The sequence below is a fragment of the Balaenoptera borealis genome, assembly GCF_965194805.1.
Source record: "Balaenoptera borealis genome assembly, chromosome: 20".
NCBI lineage: Eukaryota > Metazoa > Chordata > Mammalia > Artiodactyla > Balaenopteridae > Balaenoptera > Balaenoptera borealis.
Window position 1 is genome coordinate 59,143,912 of NC_138879.1, and position 21,265 is coordinate 59,165,176.

General features: G+C 47.6%; 1 protein-coding gene across 2 annotated transcripts in view; it reads right to left on the minus strand.

The window, feature by feature from the left end:
• Nucleotides 1-2,354: 2,354 nt before the first annotated feature.
• Nucleotides 2,355-21,265, minus strand: part of SPECC1 (sperm antigen with calponin homology and coiled-coil domains 1) — a 253,018-nt gene continuing 234,107 nt past the window's right edge. For both annotated transcript variants that reach the window (XM_082374046.1, XM_082374048.1), the window contains 2 exons: nt 13,008-13,067; nt 2,355-5,480 (listed from right to left, as the gene is read on the minus strand). In XM_082374046.1, the coding sequence (XP_082230172.1) occupies nt 5,391-5,480; nt 13,008-13,067 (150 nt within the window). In that variant the 3' untranslated portion in view covers nt 2,355-5,390. The remainder of the gene's footprint in view (nt 5,481-13,007; nt 13,068-21,265) is intronic.

Consider the following 21,265-nt stretch of genomic DNA (forward strand, 5'->3'; position numbering starts at 1 on the left):
ACTCTCTACCTCTGGACTTCTTCTCTTTTTGGTGAGAAATAGGTAGTTTCTTACCTAAGATAGTATTGCTCAGGTCTCTATTCCTTACAGGTTAACCCAATCCTAAATGATCCACAAGTGTACCAATAAAATACCAAAAGGTTGTTAATTCTGGTAACCCATTTTTTGATGTGATGCCCAGAGCTTTGTATTGTCTTTGTACTTTTTGGTATTTTCTGTACTGAACATGTATTTTAATAACAACTGTCACTTTAAAACAACGGCATTTACACTACTGCAGGAAACGCATCTTCCGGCTTCTGGTTTCATGGTCAGAGACTTTCCCTTTCAAAGGTGGCAATACTGCTGCTGCTGAGGGTACCACCTCCCACAGCCACTCACAGCAGCCCTTGAGACCTCACCACATCTCTGCTCTTGTGCGGCAAGCTTGGAGCCGCAAGTTAAGGAAGAGCGCCTGCTGCTTTAAACTGTGAACAGGCCGGAGAAGATGCCTGGGTCCAGGTCTGATCCAGATTTGCCAAATCCCCAGGCTCCCACGAGTCTGCTCTCTGCTGGGAGACAGGTTTCCATTGTCTGAAGGAGGGGAGGAATCCTCCATGGCCTGGGGACACAGACAATGAAAAGCAGGAGGGTTCCAGCTGACTCAACCTGGAGGATGGGAAGGCCAGCAAATGTTCTTGGAATCCAGCCTGGTTCCTCACGCTGCCATGTGCAAACAGCTCCAGAGGAGAACCTTTCCAGAAACGTGTAGAAAGGGGCTCCAAGGAGGCTGGTGACCACCGTGCTCCCTGGTTTGCTATTCCCAGATGCCTGCAGTCACACAATTTGTGACTCACCTTTATGGCCAGTTTTGCGCTTCTCCAGCTGGACTCGCGCCCCGAAGCTGGATTCACGCCCCGGAGTCACAGGCAGGCCTGTGGGCTCTCGACACCACGGTACGTGGCTTTAGAATGAGCTGATGAACCTTGCTGGCATGTCGATGTTACTCGAAGATTTTTTTAGGGGAAAAGTCACCATCTTTATATGAAACTCACTGATATGCTGTGAAGGGAATGTAGAATTCTCAACATTTTTAAGACTTCAAATAAAAAATTTAGGCCCTCAAAATAAAAGTTCCCTAAAAAAGTCATAGTGCACAGCTTCAAACTTGTCTTGAGACCCTGAGGGGCATGAGCTGGTCTAGGAGATAAGGTCTAAGACCCTGGCTTACAGGACTGCAAGCTCAGACTGGCTGAAAATATCCCTGGCCCTATAATACATCTGATCTCGTCATCTGAACAAATGAAGACGCGGCTCTGGCCTGGGGAGCTGAGTGCCCTGCGGCAGGAACAGCAGAAGCACCACGGAAGGTGCCCAGGGCCGGCCAAGACCCCGCGGCCACAGACCCCTCGGGCAGCTCAGAGCCACTCAGGCCGAGTCACGAGACGCCACCAGGAGCGCGGGCTGTGGGTCAGCCCCACCGGGAGCAGACTCAGTACACGCGGGCTGTGCTTCGTCCAGAGAGGGGCCCAGGCCCACAGACCAGGAACCTCCCCGCTGGACCCCAAACCACGGAGGGACGACTGGCAACGGCTGAGGCACCGTCCATCCACCAAATGTCCACGTGTCCGTGTGTGTGCGTGTGTGTGGGCGCGCACACATGTATGTGGGCTGAGCCGCTGAGACGGCTTCGGGTCATCACACGGGGAGCCTGGTATCTTCTGGGTACAGCATCGCGCAGCACCTGACGGCCCAGAGAAGTGGCTGGCGGCCACCGTCCTGGCCCCGGGCCTGTCACACCCTCATCAGAGGCTGTGCTGTCCTGGGAAGATGGAGTCCCCCAGGGGGGAAAGGCCAGCGCGTGGGGCCTCCCTGGGAGGAGGAGGAGGTGGAGAGGCTTCTCCTCTCTCCTCTCCTGTGGGCAGGGCTGGTCCCCAAAGGCACCATGAAGGATGGCCTCCGAGTGGTGCCCGAAGACCACACATCACCCGACGAATCGCTCGCTCAGCGTCCTGGTGTCAGCACACGCCAGCATCCCCGGTCCGTTAAAGTTCGTGTTCACTCTGCCTCCGCGATCTCGGTATAACCCCTCCTGCTCCCCACCCCCAGTGGGCACGTCCAAGCAGCTCTGCAGCATCCCGAGCGGCCCTGGAGGGCGGGGTCCCCGGGGGACCGCGGTCACAGCAAGGGCCTGTGCAGGGGAGGGGGCCAAAGGGCGTCAGGACCCAGTCCTTTCTGGTGACTCCCGGCAGCTGCAGTGGGGACCACGGCCCAGTGAGGAACAGGGACGTGAAGATGCCGGTTTGGAAACAGACTGAAGGGAAGCCTGGCATTTTGAGAAAATAGTAACAATAAATGTCACTGGGACAAATTCATAGTCAGACAGAAACAAAATATATTTATTAGAAATATTACAGAGCCATACATCGCACGCGTCCACGTTCACAGTTACACACGCCTCTGTTGCATCCTGACAGCGCTGGGCACGGTCTGTGCTCTGGGCAGAAATGAGGCCGCACACGCACCGCTGCATTCCACTCATGCAGTCGAAGTTACTGAGCTACTCGGGACGGCACAGGTTTAGCCCAACGCTAACCTGGGTCGGAGAAGTGAAACCCGCAGTGAAGCCAGGCACACGCGGTATTAAAAATCCTTTATGAAAAGGTTGCTGGGTCCTGTCCTTTGCTGCATGTCACTGGTCAGCTCCTCTCAAATGGCCCTCGAGCTCTGCGCTGGGAAGAACCAGGGCTGGATTTGGCAAAGGGGCTGGTATCTGACGACCGAGACCTCTGTCCCCAGGCAGCGCGGTGCCTGTCCCCTCGGCGGGGACGTGGAGGGGGACCGGGAAAGCAGCCCATGGGTCTGGGGACCGTGACGCCAGGTATGAGCCACTCAGGATCCTCTGGGTGGAATCAACAAAAGCTATAAAACAACAGCTGGGTGAAGAACGAAAACCAAAGGCCATCGTAGTTTCTGAAGCGAGGAGGGACCGGATGGGAGGTGGGTGAATTTGCCTGGTGTCCCCAGACACCGAGCCCTGTGGGCAGGGGCCATGGAGCCACCGTCAGCCGTGAAACAACTCACAACGCAAAGAACCATGGACTTCTCTTCATGTCTTTAAAAATACAAAACAAAACAAAACTCCTCCACTCTTGGGGGGTCTTGCATTCTGCATCTATCTTGTGTATAAAAATAATACATTTTTTGGAAAAAGGATCTGTAGAGCCACCAAATAATTTTAAGTGACATAGTGCTGGCTGAAGGAAGATGGGGAGTAACACGGATACTGTGGCCTCTGAAAACCTCAGGACAGAAAACCAGGGAGGAGGCGGTTTGCCGACAGTAACCACCGTGTGTTCTCAAGTTTCCCACGCTCACCTTGTGCCCCGAGCTCCCCAGTTAAAGCCTGACCTACGCGGCCGCCCCCCGCCCCCGGCCCCGGCCCTGCAGCGCTGGAAGGCCTGACGGTGCCTGCAGGGCCAGACCTGCCCCAATGCCACCCGTGTCCCTGCGGGCAGAACACAGGTGCCCTGGGCCCTAAGGGTGCTCTCGCTGCAAAGCAGTCGGGCAACCTCTTGGCGTTATGAAAACAAATTGCACGTGGCCTTCCCTCCTCTCTTTAGCCTAAAGGCAGCAGCAGCTCCAGCATGGGGGGAGGGGAAACAGCACCACCACTGCAGAGGCTCCTTGCCGACTCCAAATCCTCCTCGGTGATCACTGAAGACAGGACACGGCAGCGCCCAGGCCCCTCCAGGCGCCCTGAGGCATCGGCGGCCCCTCCCGCACGGAGCCCCACGGTGACCCCAGGCTGCACACAGCCAGCAACGGCCCAGCCCCACTCCTGGGGAACGGCGCGCCCACCGAGCAAGCAAGGCAGGGTCGGGGGACGAGGAGACACCGGGAGCATCTTTCAGCCGACCGCCCCTCAGGGAGGCGTGAGCTACAGCTGCCCCGGTGGTGCCTCCAGCTTCCATGTGAAGACAGATCATCACGGCCACCGCCACCAGTGCTTCTCGGGGACTTTGAACATACACAGAACACAACCCTGGTCCCCTTCCCAGTACTCTGACTCCACGCTGGGGCAGGCGAGGGGTGTGTGTTTCCAACGAGCCCCGCAGAAGAACCCCAGCCAGCGGCCCGGCAGCTTGAGGTGGAGGGATGGGCGCCGCGTGGGACCGGATGCCTCTTCCAAGGCGGCGGGAGGGAGGGCCGAGCTCAGCCGCCCCCAGGACAGGGACCGATGGGGCCCCGGCTACGAACGAGGGCTCCCACCAGCCTGCAGGGAGTACTGCGCGGGGCCAGTCGCCGTGGGAAGGACCCTGGTCGACGGGCGCTGATGCGTGCAGCTGGGGGACCCCCCTGGGCCGGGGTGAGCCTCATTTGCTACGTAATGTACATTTATTTGCCCAGGTGATTACCTGCACCTGCACTTCCCAGGCGGAGGGCTGCTCTGGAGAGGGCTCTGCTGCCGCTTAGGGTGACTGCAGGCTCTAGGGAAACTGAGTTCCCTCCTTCAGTTGTACCCTAGCTGGCTCTGCCTGCCCCCAGGGCCTCCTTTGCCGTGCAAATGTAGGCCGCCTGGAGAAGGGCTAAAACCACAGCCAGAGTTGAAATACTGTTTACATCGCTGTCTGCCCAGCACCCCGAGAAATACGTGTCCTCCAACTGTTTGTGCAAAAGCATGAGGACCCCGGCCGGCACAGGCCAGTCCCTTCTGTCTGAGCGACTTTGTCAGGTTCCGTGCGGGGCAAACGTGTGGGTGTGGACGGGGCGTGAATACGTGCAGGACACTCGGAGCAGGTGACAGTCACGGAGGCTTCCCGTCCGCTGCCGCTGAGCACGGGGTCCTGGTGTGACTGCGTCCCAGACACACATCCTCCTGTCCCTCCCAGGGACACCCAGCAAACTACCCAGGGGCTCCTTTGCATCTCAAGTTTGATCTTCCACCCAAAGAATCAAATAAGGGACAGGAGACCTACAGGTGGTGAAGTCCTTACTGAGGACGCAAGTCTTTTCCCCAAAATGCAGGGCGCTCATGTGTTTCAGCGCTGCTTGAGAGCAAACTTTGTCTTTTTGTGTTCTGTTGAGCGTTTTTTTTTTGGAGGGGGCTGGGAGGTGTCAAGTGCAGAGTTTTTATAGAGGCAGAAGCCAGCATTTGTAGAAGAGACGGTGGGGTTTGGAAGTGCTGTTTGTCGTGAGACTCAGGGCAGCTCCAGTGAACACACCGCTGGGCTCCCGCGGAGAAGGGGGGCCCAAGAGAGCGTGGCCCCCCCCCCCACTTACGGGCCACGTGCGTCGGGGTTCAAGGTGGGCGCGGTGGACCTGGCTGTTTCTTGTGTGTGTGTGTGTCGGCCCTGGGCGAGCTGGGCGGTGGGCGGAGCAGGGAAGAGCGGCGGGCGCCGCCTCCGGACTTACGTCTCGAAGTACTTGTAGATCTGGGCCACGTACTGCATCACGCTCTGCCAGTCGGGCCGGTCTGTGTGCAGCATCTCACTGAGCTCCTGCGGGAGAGGGCAGAGGTCACAGGGCGCCACGAGGCCTTCCCATGCAGCCGGCAGGTGCAGGCAACACCCAGCCGGTGCTAAAGGTGCTGAGTGAAAAGAAAAGCTTTTCCTTCCCGTTTGTGCAAGAGATGCTGTCCCTTTTAGGAAACATTAGACTTGACCTCCCGCCTCTCCCGTCTTTTAACAACACGACAATGAACATTAACAGAAGTTTTGAACTAAAAATAAGAATTGCCCTATGATCCAGCAATCCCACTCCTGGGCATATGTCTGGACAGAACCATAATTCGGAAAGATCCATGCACCCCAATGTTCACTGCAGCACTATTCACAACAGCCAAGACATGGACACAACCTAAATGTCCATCGACAGAGGAATGGACAAAGAAGATGTGGTACATATATACGATGGAATATTACTCGGCCATAAAAAAGAATGAAATAATGCCACTGGCAGCAGCATGGATGCAGCCAGAGATGACCATACTATGTGAAGTGAGTCAGAAGGAGAAAGACAAACACCATGTGATATCACTTACATGTGGAACCTAAAACAGGACACAAATGAATCTGTATACAAAATAGAAACGGACTCACAGAGAACAGACTTGTGGTTGCCAAGGAGGAGGGGGTTGGGATCCGCAGCTGCAAACTATTATATATAGAATGGATACAAGGTCCTACTGTAGAGCACAGGGAACTATATTCAATATCCTGTGATAAACCATCATGGAAAAGAATATGAAAAAGATGTACGTATGTATATAACTGAATCACTTTGCTGTACAGCAGAAATTAACACAACATTGTAAATCAACTATACTTCAATAAAACAAAAGTTCTGAAAAGAGTCACCGCGATTCCATTACTGTGAAAGGATTCCCACCTCTCCAAGCTACCTCTGAACACACACCTGTGTCCCACACGCTCCGCCACTGTGTGCCCTGTGCTTTGTCACTGAACACTTTTCATACACAATTTCCCGCACAACTGCGCTGTGCCATTTTAGCAGATGTGCACTGCCCAGGGGAATGACTACCCTTTGTCCTCTCAGTGCATGGCGTGTGCCGTGGTCCCCTCTTCACCACACAGACTCTGCAGTGAGCATCTCTGTGCGGTACTGCTTCCTTCTGTTGGATTCGTGCCACAAAAGTCCTGAACCGATCGAAAGCTGTTTTACCAGAATTAAGGGTCACCATTCCATGTTTTATTGTTGTTTCCCCCTCATTTTGTTGGCAGTGAGCGAGCAGAGGCAGAGGCTGGGGAGCGACAGCAGGCAGGACGGCACTCCGTCTCTCGCTTGGCCAGGCGTTCCTGAAATTCGTGCTGCTGAACGTATTTAGTAATTCACTTTGGGGCTGAACTTGGATTCTTTTGTGGTCACAGGAGAACACCGGGGAAGGTCCTGGCGTAAAGCCAGAAGCAGAGATGCAGTGGAGAAGGAGGCTGAACTTAGCACATCTGCTCCTGGGCGGGGTCAGAACTGGCTGAGGCCTGGAACCAGCCATTCAGCTTCTGTTTCAACATCTAAATATATTTTACTGATTTTGCTCCCTGGTTATGCTAAGAAATCAGCATAGCTTTGGTCATGGGAAAGGGGTGGAAAAGAAATGTGTGGAACATTCCACACAGATGTACCTACAACAATTTGAAAAGGAAAACAGAGCGTTCACAGAATACAAGGGGAAAAAGTCTCCTTCCACCTAAAATACTGCAGTCAGGCCTGTGCACACAGACGGATGATGCGTGGAGAGCTAAAATCCTCACAACACGAGGGCTGCCAACATGACGATACGGAGAAGAAGTGGTGAGGAATCGAGCACTTGAGAGGTAGATGAGCTCTGAGAACAGAAGGACGACCCAGAGATGCTGGAGGGACGGCAAACCTCCCTCCAAGGGGGGCAAGGGCGGGCGCGTCTTCCTGCTCAGAGAGGATTCGGAAGTCTGATCAATATTCACACTTTTACTCAGAGTATCCGATAGGCCTGAACCTAACAATAATTAAATTTTAAAATATTTTGGTACATGGTCAACATCACATCTGAACGTGTTTGAAGAAATCATTTAGCACCTTTCAGGAGAAGAGGGGGTTGTTTGATTTAGTAGCTTAAAACCTTCCAAAAAAAGAAAACACCAGGCCCAGATGGCTTCACTGGTTAATTCTTCCAGACAGTTCAGGAAGAAATAATACCAATTCTGCACAATCTCTTCCAGGAAACAGAAGAGGAGGGAACACCTCCTTACTCATTCTGTGAAACCAACGCCAATACTAATACCAAAACCAGACAAAGACATTACAAAAAAACTACCAATTTCTCACTTGAACATAGACACAATGATCCTTAATAAATATTATCAATTGAATCATGATCAAGTGGGGTTCATCTCAGGAACGCAAGGTTGCTTCAACATCCATAAATCAATCAATGTTATTTATACTAACAGACTGATAAGAAAACCCATATGGTCATATCAATAGATGCAGAAAAAGCATTATACAAAATTCAATAACTATGCATAATAAAGGTTCTCAAAATACCAGAAATAGAAGGGAATTTCTTTTACCTAACAAAGAACATATACAAAACCCAAAGGCTGACATCATACTTAACAGTGAGAAACTGAGCACTCCCCCCCTAAGATTAGCAAAAAAGAACAAGGTGAGGGTGTCTTCTCTCACCTCTCCTAGTCAGTACTGTACTGGAAGTTCTAGCCAGTGCAGTAAGGCAAGAAAGAGAAACAAAAGGCATACAGATTAGAAAGAACTAAACTGTCTTTATCTGCAGATGACATGACTGTCTATGCAGAAAACTCCAAAGAGTCGACCAGAAAAACCTCTTGGAACTAATATGCAAGTTTAGCCAAGTCTCAGGACACAAAATCAACTTTCTTACATGCCAGCAATTAACAACAGCATTTGGAAAAAAAAAACCCAACCATTTAAAATGGCACCCAAAAAAATCTACATGCAGAAAACTATAAAACACCACATGCAGAAAATTACAACATACTGATGAAAGAAATCAAGAAGCTCTAAATAAATGGAGAGATATTCTAGGTTCATAGATTGGAGACGGAGTATTGTTAAAATGGCAATTCCTCCCATCTGATCTATAGATACAACGCAACCCCAATCAAAATCCCAGCAAGCTTTTTTCTGGGGTAGATAGCGACAAACTGATTCTAAAATTTACAAAGGCAAAGGTACCGGAATAGCCAAAACAATTCTGAAAAGAAGAATGAAGTTGGAAGACTTGATGTCACAATTTATAAAGCTCTATTAATCAAGGCAGAGTGGTGCCAGTCAAGGGGCAGACACTTGGGGCATGTTACACGTATTTTACCACAATAAAAATAATTGATAAAAAGAAAAAAGATAGGGCTTCTTGTCCTCAGGGGTCTTGGTGGGGATGGAGATAAGCTCTATAATCAGAGAAATTACAATATAACACACATGTGCCCCACAGACTATGAATAAGTTGTGCTTTCAGGGCCCAGGTGGGCACAGCTGTCCAGAGGCAGGGTCACGGAGGGCTGAGACGTGGGCTCTGGAGACAGCTGGCCTCCTTGACCCTTGTCTTTGCTACTCACTGGCCACGTGCCCTTTCACGGAACCGCACTGTCTCAGTGTCCCACCCACAAGGAGCATCTACGTCGCAGGACTTTTGAGAGGACCAATGAGCCAACACGTGGAAAGTGCCCAGCACAGAGTAAACATGCACACAGTAAGTGAATTAATTGTCTAAGTAGCCTCTATAAAGTTTATGCTACAGATCAGGCCCAGTTATGCCTAAGGAATCATTCTGATATCCCCATAAAATCCTGAGTTGTAATGACCTCCCTTCCCAGGTGACCTGAAGACCTTAGGCTGTGTGAGGAGTGACCGTTCTGGTGGACACACGGGCTCACCCAGCAAGCAACACCCTCACAGACCGTGTGACCTAGTGCGGGCGTGCCCACCTCAGCAGGTACAAGCACATCAACCCTCGGAGGGCACACATGCTGGCTGCTTTTACGGCAGTGGCAACAGTGTCACACATATTCTCTCTCCTCTTCTTCCTGTGAGTTGTTGTTCCACCTGTGATGTGGGGGTTAAGCTTCTATATTACACCGTGGCTGGGAAGGAATGCATTCTAAAATTTGGGGAACACCGTAGGGTTTTCACTTGTGAAAAATCTCATCCTTGCTAACATGGTAAACCCAGAAACCTTTATTTGCTAGAATGTACACATATAAGGGAATTTTTTTTCCTGACTAATCTAATAACAGAACTTGACCAAGGACTTGGGATTATTACTGCTGTCAATTCTGATTGGGTGTTTTTTTTAAAATGTCATGTGTAATTAAATATATTATTTTTCAATCCATCTCACGATACTGTAAAGCAAATTTAATAATGTAGGAAGCTTCTATTTTCTTGATGGCATAAACAGGTTAAACTGCTCACAAACATTCCTAACTGTTTTTGAGATTCATCATGATGTTTGTCAGTAGCGCCTCAAAGACATCTCTACAAATAAAATTGCTGGCTCTGACGATTAGTTCAACAAGATGATCTCATTTGCTTCCCAGCTTTCACTACAGTAGTACGTGAGATGGAAAATAGGAAACAATGTTAAATTAAAAAAGCAAATATTAACTGTAACACTACAAAGAAAACCGTATTCTGTGTATAATATCATCTTCTAACAAGTTTTCATTGTGTCTTTGATTCCTTATGTAAATTATCTGTGGTTACTTGTTAGCTGTTTACTGTTTCAGAAGATAAATCAGGTTCCTGCTACTCCATCTTGGCCAGATATTAAGTCCCCTCACTCCTTTTTAGATTCTCTAGACTTGTATTTACACAATAGGGACACCTGTTTCGTAAAGGTTCAGTGGAATTTGGGCTTACTGGGATTTTTTTGTTTGTGTGTGTGTGACTATATTTAAAACAATGAATTTCACTTCTTTAATAAAGGTTAAAGTTCTACTTCTTTCTGAGTAAGTTTTGGAGAAATATTTACATTTACTATTTGAAGGAATGTATTTACATATTTTTTTTAGAAAACTGCTCATTCTGTTTCAAACACTTTGGCGTACACTGTCATAGTACTAAAATTCCTACGATAGCTGTCCTTTCCCTTTGTTATTTCATCCTCTGAGGTTACACAAGTATGTCTCACTGTTACTTCAACTGAGATTTTCCTAATCACTAGTAAGATTGAACATCTTTTTAAATGTTTACTGGCCATTTGTGAGTTGTGTATTCCAGACTTTTATAATTTTCGACTAGGTTTTTTTTTTTTAAATTATTGGTTAGTAGAAATTATTTGTAGATTATATGTCTTTGCTTTTTTTGCAGTTATGTTATGATGTGTCTGGATGGAAATTTTGTATTATTCATCCTGTTTGAGATTCATTAAGAATCTGTGGTCTTTCATCATTCTGGAAAAATTTCAGGCACCACTTCTTCAAATATTATCTCTCTTCACTTTTTCTTTCCTCTTCTTCTGGAATTCCCACTGGATGTGGGACTTAGACATGGTCTGACTTTATCTTCCATGCCTCTTAAGCTCTGTGACAGACACTATCAGATGTTCCTAACTTCTCTCTTCCTTGAAAGGCTTCATGCTAAATTTAGAGAATGAGAAATGTTATATGCTTACTTTCTCAAATTCCCTTGCAGCTGGTGTGGCCACATAACAGAGTACTACCAATGAGCTGGAGGGACTCTGGGAAGCCTTTTGGTTTCCTTATCAAAGGGGTAAGATGTTAGGCACTTGCTCTTCTCCCTTCTCCCTCCTTCCTGCCCTGCAGACAGGAGTGATGTCTGGAGCTTGGTAGTCATGTTCAACCACAGAGAAACAAGTATGAGGACAAAGAACCAACAGATTAAAGATGGTAGAGTGAAGAGAAGAGACACTCTGGGGTCCTTGATTATAACACTGAGCAGTGAACCATTTCTGAAACTAAAAAAAAAAAAAAAGTATATATATATATATATATATATATATATATATATATATATACACACACACACACACACACACACACACATACATATATATATATACACACACACACACACACACACATATATCTTTATGGTTGAAGCAACTGTTAGTTGGGTTTTCCATTTCTTGAAGTTGAAAAACCTATTAACTAATAAAACCCTTCTATTACATTTTCCATTTTTAAATGTCTCTGTTTTATGTTCTGGGTAATTTCCTTAGATCTAGTTTCCAATTCAGTAGTTCTCTCTTCTGCTGTATCCAATCAGTTTTCAGCCCAACTGGTAACTGGTATTTTTAATTCCAAATTTTAATTTCTACAAGTTTTACTTGATTCTTCTCCAAGTCTTTTTTTTATAGTACTGTGCTCCTTCCTTATGATTTTAATATGTTTAAACATAGTCTTTTGAGGTATCTTTCTTCCTGTTTTATTATCTCAAGTTCTGGTAGATGATCCTCTTGTTGGTGGTGCCTGCTGACTAGCTCAAGTAGATCGATTTCTTTTTTAAAATTTTATTGGAGCATAGCTGATTTACAGTGTTGTGTTACTTTCAGGTGTACAGCAAAGTGATTCAGTTATACATATACATATATTCATTATTTTTCAGATTCTTTTCTCACGTAGGTTATCACAGAATCTTGAGTAGAGTTCCCTGTGCTATACAGTAGGTCCTTGTTGTCAAGTAGATCATTTTCTTGAGTGTTTTGTAATTCTGGATTGTGAGTGTATTTTCAGCAGCCTCTGTGCTACCGGCCCAGGAGCCTCCTACAGCAGAGACAGTATAAACCGGGGGCTGCTTGCAGCAGATATTATAAATTTGGACTCCAAACCTCGTCTGGCCCAGTTTTCTCTCCTTACAGGAGACTTTCCTTTTTTGGCCACCAAAAAAATCCCAGGTGGAGACCAAGCTTCCTTATCACCTCCCTGCACTGGAAGGTGGAGATTTTTATTGCCCTGTCACGAAGAGCAGCACTTGTGAGCCTTGGTTTTCTGCAGGGGTCTCAGGACTAATGCACTGTTTACAGGAGCTCAGGGCTTTGTCTCTTGCCCCTGCGTGGGCAAGAACCACAGCCTATACCCATCAGATGCCCGCTCATTACGAGCTCTCTCCACCACCCCAGCCCCAACCCTGGGGGTGGCCAGAGTCCCAGCACATGCTTCAGGGCTCTGGTCTTCACTCTTCTTTTAATTTCCAGCATCTGGTTATTTCCCAGTCTTTCTTCAGAGATCAGCTATGTATTGATATTTTTCAAATTACATTTTATTCAGATTTCTAGGTGCCTTGAACAAGAGGGTTTTAATGATAATTCAGTCTAGAACTGAAATTTATCCACAGTGAAATCTTCACTGAAAACACTCTAAATCACATGTGGTCAGACCAACTGGATAATTTTCATTAGGAATCATGAGTAACATTATCTTCAGAAGATGGATTTCACTGTTCTGTAAAAATTATTTAGTAGATGGTATAAAGTTCTTCCTCATATGATTAGAACAAAGTATCACAGGGACACGAAGGAGGATACTTACCAGGCTGGGTTTGATGCCTACACTTTCAGCTGCTTCAAATGCCAACAAGAGATTTCTTTTCTAGGTTGAAAAGACAAAGACAATGAAATTATCAACTAAAAATATATAGCTTTTGCTGGGAAAAAACACCAACTGACATTCCTATAAAGATTACCTACTGTTTATAAAACACTTAAGTTTTGAAGTCAGATATGCAACCAATGATCTTAGTTTATGGGGAAAAAAAAGATTAACAGGTTACCATTGTCACTAAAAATGACATTATTGATTGATTCCTGACCATCAAAGATACATTTTTGTTAATTCGGTTATTATTATTATTTTTTTGCTTTGTCAAGATTTATGACATACACATTATGTTGTGTATCAAGTTGTTTAATCATGGTGTTATACCAAAAAAATTATCAAAGTAATATGTGCACATCGTTAAACATAGTCATATGAAAAACTGTTGCTTCCCTCAATCCTGGTCCTTGGGAGAAGAACTTTTTGTTTCTCTCTTTAATTCTGGTGATCTCCTCCATACGTCTGTAACTGCTCATACCACCGTTGCTTGATTTCCAAAATAGAGGCATTGCCTTCTAACTTCTTCCCAAGATAAATGAGGACTTAGGTACCTCTCTCCTCCCTGCATTATAGTCACATAGCTCATGTTTGTGCCTGTGTTAGTTATGTTTGTGACTTTAACCATTTTCCTTAAACCTCCATTTCTTGTCCCATCAATTACAGACGGCAGTTCCTGACTCCACTTTGTATGATAAGGAAGACGTTCCCTGGCCTTTCATCCACCTTGTCAAGTTTTAAACTGTTAAAGCTGATGGAATTTGCTTCCTTTTCTTCAACCACACTTAAGTGTTCAGCACCCTCTTAACAGGACGACTCTGAAGGCTGAACACAGTAAGCGGTGTTTACACAGCAGCTGAGATCAGATTCCTCTCCCCAGTTCCATCACAGTTGTCATGCTGTGCCCCTCAAAACATTTTTTCAAAGGATTTTCTTCTTTGTAACTCAACCAACGGCTCAAAACCACACCACGTTTCAGTGTGCTCCAGACCTGGACCTTGACTGTCTTCAAGTCCGTTTGTTTTCATTTCTGCTTGTTGGGATTTTTCTTGCTGGGAGAAGATCTGTGCCTCCTTCTCATCTTCTGATTTCTTATCTTTCTGACTATGGCTTACAATCTATGATATTATCTTTGTACCAAACTGACTTTCTGTTCTAACATGTTCGTTCTCTCATTGCCCCCCTTTATTAGGTCCCCAAGCTCTTAATCGTATCATTATTCTATGAAACCCTTCAGCCCTGGAGTCCTCCAGAACCTGTCGACTGAAAAAAAAAAAAAAAAGCACAACCTAAAAGTGGAGAATTATGTTTTATTTGGTGGACATACTGAGGACTTAAGCCTGGGAGACAGGCTCTCAGATAGCTCTGAAGGGATTGTTCCGAAGAGGTCAGGGAGAAGCCAGAATACACAGGAGTTTTGCAAAAACAAACCAGGTAGTTGAGTATCAAAAGATTTCTGCTAATTAAAGAAAAAAAACCAAACTTCTCAAGCTAGTGAGTTTAGCACTTTTCTATGCATGGGAAGATGCAAGAGTCTGGGCTTATTGAAATCATTTCTCTGAAATGCACCTTAACTATCTAGGGCCCGTATCCTGCTTTCTTCCTCCATCCTGAATCGTCGCAGGTTACATGGTCGGGGTGGTGGGGTGCGGGGGGGGCAGTGGCTGAGGGCTTGATGGCCGCAACATCCTTTGTTTACTGATATGGCAGGCGACACTTTTTGTCCACAAACCTCATGTCAGTTTTTGGATACCCCTGTTCTTTTTTTACAATTTTTTATCTATCTATCTATTTATGGCTGTGCCCTGCAGCTTGCGGGATGTTAGTTCTCCGAGCAGGGATTGAACCCACGCCCTCGGCAGTGAAAGCTCAGAGTCTTAATCCCTGGACCGCCAGGGAATCCCCCTGAGACCCATATTCTACTAGAGCACATTCTGAGTTTCCCTCTTAAAGAAAGGCTGTGGGAGAGATACATTTTCTGGATGCATTCATATACGAAATTTTCTCTTTTCTACCATCACACTAGGTTAATAATCTGGCTGGATATAGAACTCTAGGCTGAAAATAATTTCCCCTAGAACTTTAGAGGCTCCACGTCACTTAGCCCTCGTTCGTTGCTCCTTTTTTGAGACCCTTTCTGGCTGTTCTCTGATGCTTCTTCATCTGGATGAACTTAAGAATCATTTGGTCATGCCTCCTCCCGTAATTCATTTGAAGTCACTCAGATTATATGAAACTTTAATTAAATTGGTAAATTAAGTATACGTGAGAGATGAATGTTTTTCCCTATGTATTCATGTTCTCTGTTGCTCAGCAGAATTTCGTACTTTTATGCATTTAGGTTTTCTACATAATTTTATACATTTCCCCACTTCCCCTTTCTGTCCTTTCCGGCACATCTGGTGCCTGAAGATTAAGACGTCCGCTGGACACTGAGGCAAACTCTCTGTAGTAGGTACCAGGTCACGGGAAACACTAGAACACGGCAAAAAACTTTTCTTCTGGTCTGTGGTCGGGGCCTTGGAAAGTCGTTGACCCGTGGTCATCTTGCCCAAGCCGCCAGCGCCCTTCCTCCAAATTAAAGGTAATGAATGGGGATGGACTGACTGGAAACTTTAACGCTGCTCTCCGTCCTGCTGAGAGGGGAGCTGTCCAGTGGTTCCTGGCTTCCTTTACTTTAGCCCCAGCCAGCAGCAGGAAGCTCCTATTTTGGTGCTAATGAGGCCTTTGTCCTTACTTTAAAGTCCTTTGGGTTCATTCTGGGGGAGGAAAGGAGTTTGTAAGCCAATGGTTTTCAGGCTACCATTACTCCAGACATTAAGATACAAACATTTTTTTATGGTTTTTGGTATGCAATGCCAAACAGCCTCGTAAATGTTAACACAGTTTTCAGTTCCAGCAACAATGTTTAAGTGTCCATTTTCTCCCACCTTTACTTGCATAGAATGTTACGATTTTCGAAAGCCTCTGCCAAATGTAACAGGCTAAAAACAATATTTTGTTTTAATCTGTATTCTTTGATTACCAGTAAGGTCTAAGGAAAAGGCATTTCTAAACCTCAGGTTTTATAACAGAATTCCACCCCCACCCAAGACCCTTTATCCTGATTCTAATGAAACTGCTAGTGTTTTCTAAGCAGAAATTGAACAAAGAAGAAATAGTCCATGCCGAAAAATTGTCGGAAAACACTCTGAAAGAGCATATGGTATGACATGGACCATTATAGGGAGAGGTGGTTTCTGGTGCATGAAAATGACTTTTATTGGCTTTGGTGGCAGCAGGACATCAGTGATGAAGCATCTTGATCCTAATTCTCTCACTAGAACACTGTCACGGCCACCGTGGGGAGGCCAGAGGGGAGACAGACGCAGAGAGTGTGCCCGGCCAGGACCTTCCAGCCCCTGGACAGTGGAAGCCCCCAGCCATGGGGACTGCTGCTGGCCCTGCAGTGGTGGTGGAGGGGGGGGGGGTCTCGCCTGAAACTGACGGGACTGAGGAGCCCCAGCCCAGAATTGCCCCCTCACATCAGTATTTCGTTTCAGACACCAACAAAAAGACCTCCATCCTATCACCTGAATCTGAGGACCTCAGCGAGAGTTTCACAGGAGGACAGAGGAATACGCTTTTTACTGAAAAAACACCAAACTTTCCACTGACTGTAACTCACATCCTGTGCTTGTAAATCTCTTTAATGTCTCAGAAGACATCCTTGTTAATGTTATCAGAAATTCCCTACCTGGTACCGATGTCACACTTCCACTGGGGAAGGAGGAACACCTCATTACTTCTGAACGTCTGGGCTATCGAGAGCTGGATCACACAATTTTTAGATTCTGATTTTAATGGGTTTTTACAACTATCACAGGCCTCTCTTGGTGCCCTTTTTGCTGTATGTTGTTCAGCAAAAAACCCGAGAAGCACCCTGCACTGAGAGCTCCCCAGATCCGGGCTCCAGGTGAGGGCTGGACTCCACACATCCTGATGAGGTCAAAGGCATACTTTTCATTCAAATTAGCTCGTCCCCTGTGAAGCCCAACTTCGAATATGCCCCTTCTAGGAAGCCTTCCCTGCCTGAATCCCTCTCTCTCCACCAGCAAGATACTCCCAGGCTGAGTCTCACACACATGCTCAGCTTTAAACTGTAATGATTTGATTTGCCTGTGTTGACACACTGTTTTGAGAACCCTCATCAGTAACTCAAATAGATATGAGTTTCTCTCCCCATCCTGAATGCAAAGCTCCCCCAGGGCAGTGGCTAAACTGTCCCTCCACCCAGAGCGCCTCTACATGGGGGCATTTAGGAAGCAGGAGGCTGGCTGGTCCTTTGGGGAGGCTGTGAAGCCACACGATCTTTTTTTTTTTTTTTTTTTGGCCACACTGTGTGACACGTGGGATCTTAGTTCCCTGACCAGGGATCGAATCTGCACCCGCTGCAGTGGAAGTGAGTAATCTTAACTGCTGGACCGCCAGGGAAGTCCCACCACATGATCTTAGGATGAAAACTCTGGCTACCTGGAGCTGAGTCCCTCATCTCCTCACAGACCCGAAGCCTTCCACGGCCTGACGGCGTGCTCCCCAATGACAGTGTTCTGGATCGGGGAGAAGAAAGGCAACCCCACGTGTAGGAACCACGGGCCCCTGGACCACAAGGACCACAGCGCGGCTGAGCCGGGACGCCTGGCTGTTCCGCAGGCTTCCAGACCCAGGCAGCCGGCCGCGCGTCGCGGGAATCAGCGGCATCCACGGAGACGCTGCGGTGTCCGCCATCAGGAAGCAACGTCACGATCCCAAGCGTGAAAACAAACACTTTTAGGCCCATTATTTTCCAACACGTCCGTACTGACTGGAGGGCAAAGCGCCCACGACTGCGGGCAAAAATGTCACACTCTGAGGATGTCCCTGCATTAGGCATCGACCAGACCTCCCCATCGGCAGGAATACCTGCTCACCCATAAGGAGCACCATTCTGCCGGCGCCAACAAGACACTCCCTAGGAGACAGCCTTCCTCCTTAGTCTTGCCAGGGGCCGTGGCGACCCATGACCCGCAGCAGACCGGGATCATGTTAACCATTTAACGCCCAGCCCTCTGTCTCAAATCCTATGGAACTGTGCTTTGACCTCTAAAGGGTGGAACAGTTCTTGGAACTTTCTCAGAGGCTGTTCCCGGGTTATAATCCTCAACTTGGCTCCAATAAGATTTTCTATTTCTTCGTTAGATCAGCTGATTAATTTTTCTGTCAACAGTGCCCAGGCTGCGTGGACCCCGGGACTCCACATGCCCCCGCTGGTCTCCTCCATGGCTGTTCCTTCTGGTCCTTTCGCTGGGACACCCTCCTCTGCCCTGACAAGTGTGGAGTCCTCAAGGCTTGTTCCTTGGTCTCTCTGTGCCTCTGTGAAGTTGTGATTTATAGTAAGAAATGCACCTTTGCTCTTTGTCCTGGTTCCTGGCACAGAGCTCCTAAAACCTTTGTAATTTTCTGTGTAGGAGCCACGGGGGCATCTTTTGTTACAATATTTGGTTTCTGTCCTTGGTTCCAGAAACAGCTTCAGAGCAATAAAGGTGAAACAGGTGTCTTTTTTTTTTGGCTGCATTGGGTCTTCATTGCTGCACGCGGGCTTTCTCTAGTTGCGGCGAGCGGGGGCTACTCTTCGTTGCGGTGCGTGGGCTTCTCATTATGGTGGCTTCTCTTGCTGCAGAGCACGGGCTCTAGGCACGCGGGCTTCAGTAGTTGTGGCACGCAGGCTCAGCAGTTGTGGCTCGTGGGCTCTAGAGCTCAGGCTCAGTAGTTGTGGAGCACGGGCTTAGTTGCTCTGTGGCATGTGGGATCTTCCCAGACCAGGGCTCGAACCCGTGTCCCTTGCATTGGCAGGTGGATTCTTAACCATTGCACCACGAGGGAAGCCCAGAACAGGTGTCTTTTGTTACTCATAACAAACCCCTTCCAACAACACCAGCATTTATGTTAATGAGGCAATTTTTTTTAAACCCCTAGATGACTGAAGGATGGGGCTGGTTGCCAGGGGAACCAACCACGGGATTAGAGGGTTGGAACTTTCTGTCCCACGCCCTGACCTGCAGGGGCGGGAGAGGGGCTGGAGGTTGAATCAATCACCAAAGGACAATGATTTAATCAATCATGCCTCTAATAATAAGCCACCACAAAAACCCAAAAGGACGGGGTTCAGAAAGATTCTGGGTGGGTGAACACATCGATGTGTGGGAGGGTGGCACGCCCCAAACTCCAGGGGACAGAAGCTCCTGTGCTCGGGATCCTCCCGGACCTCGCTCTATGGATCTCATCTGGCTGCTCATCCGTATCCTTTAATATCCTTTGTAACAGACCAGTAACCTCGTAAGTAAGCTGTTTTCCTGAGTTCTGTGAGCTGCTCTAGCAAATTAACTGAACCCGAGGAGGGGGTCCTGGGCACCTCTGATCTACAGCCGGTCGGTTGGAAACACAGGTGACAACCTGGACTTGTGACAGGTGTCTGAAGGGGGTGGGCAGTTGTGGAGGACTGAGCCCTTAACCTGTGGGGCCTGACGCCGTCTGCAGGTGGAGAGTGTCAGAACTGAGTTAAACTGCAGGACACACAGCAGGTGTCGCAGAATCACCTGGTGTGGGCCCCCCACACCTGTTCACAGAGGTGTCAGAAGTGACATACTAAGAGCAGAGGAGCCACACGGGAGGGCTTTTCCTTAGTGCTTGGGGCCCAGGTGACCTCCACGCTCACGGCTTTAATGCCACCTATACCTGCCCTGTTCAGGTTCACATCACTCATGACATGTGGCTATTTAATTAAAAGCAATTAAAATTAAAAATTCAGTTTTCCAGTCACACGAGACACTTCCCATCAGCAGCCCATGTGGCAAGTGGCTACCGCATGGGACAGCGTGGATGTATCACACTTCCATCATTTCAGTTCAATTAGACACAGCTGGTCCATTCCCTGGGGCCCCAAATCTCTATTTCCAGCTCTGACCTGCCCTCTGAACCCTGGGTTTGCTATCCAATTGCCTCTGACATGCTACCTGCATACTTCACAGACATCTCAGACGTAACATGATTCAAAACAGACCATTTTCCCCCCCAAATGTTTAATAATCCTGTCCAGCCTGCTTTACAGATTACGAAGCATAAATTTTAATTTATGCCCTGAAACTTTAATACTTCTGTGATGGTTAATTTTATGTGTTGACTTTGCTAGGCCTTGGTACCTAGATATTTGACTAAAAATTATTCTAGGTATTTCTGTGATGGCATTCTTAAGACAAGATTAACATTTAAATTGGTGGACTTTGAGTAAAGCAAATGACCTGCCATACCGTGGGTGGGCCTCACCGAATCAGTTGAAGGTCTGAATGGAAAAAGACTGATCTCCCCCAAAGAAGAGGGAATTCTGCTGGCAGATGGCTTTTAGACTCCACCTATAACACCAACTCTTTCTTGTGTCCCCAGATTGCCAGCCCGCCCTGCAAATTTTGGATTTGTCAGCCTCCACAATTGCATGGGCCAATTGCTTAAAATAAACATCTCTCTCCCTCTCTCTCTCTGTGTATGTGTGTGTATATATCTGTGTGTTTACACACATACACACCCACATCCTAGTAGTTCTGTTTCTCTGGAGAACCCTAACTGATACACACTCTAAACAATTAAATCACTTTGTTCAGTAATCATCGCCATCAGTGCCAGGACCATTTGGACTTTACTTATATCCTAGTGTGAGAAAGTCAAAAACAGAGCTTTCAAACATTTCTATTCCTTCCCCCTCAGCAAACGGTCCTGTCAGCCAGACACCTGGGTCGCCTCTGACTTTCTCTTCTCCCCACACAGCCACTTAGTCACCACGTCTAGCTGGTTCTGCATCTCAGATGTATCTCGAATCTTCCTCTGCCTTCCCACCCACAATGCTGCCACCGGCCTCCGCTAACGGGTGAACAGGGAAGTGAGCTCTCACCACAATGCCTACAACCTCCCAACTGCAGCCCCTCTTTCATTCTTGTCCCCGGGACAGTTCACTTTTTCACAGAGAGATCTTTTCAGAACAGGAATCGTGCCTGTCACCGTTCAGTGCCGTCTGCCGGCCGTCGTGGAAGGCAGGCGGCATGGCAGGCCACCTTCCCCGTCCCCTGCTAGCCTGGCCGCAGGCACCGGGCGCTCCCTCGGCTGTGCTCCCCGGCTCTGGAAAGCTC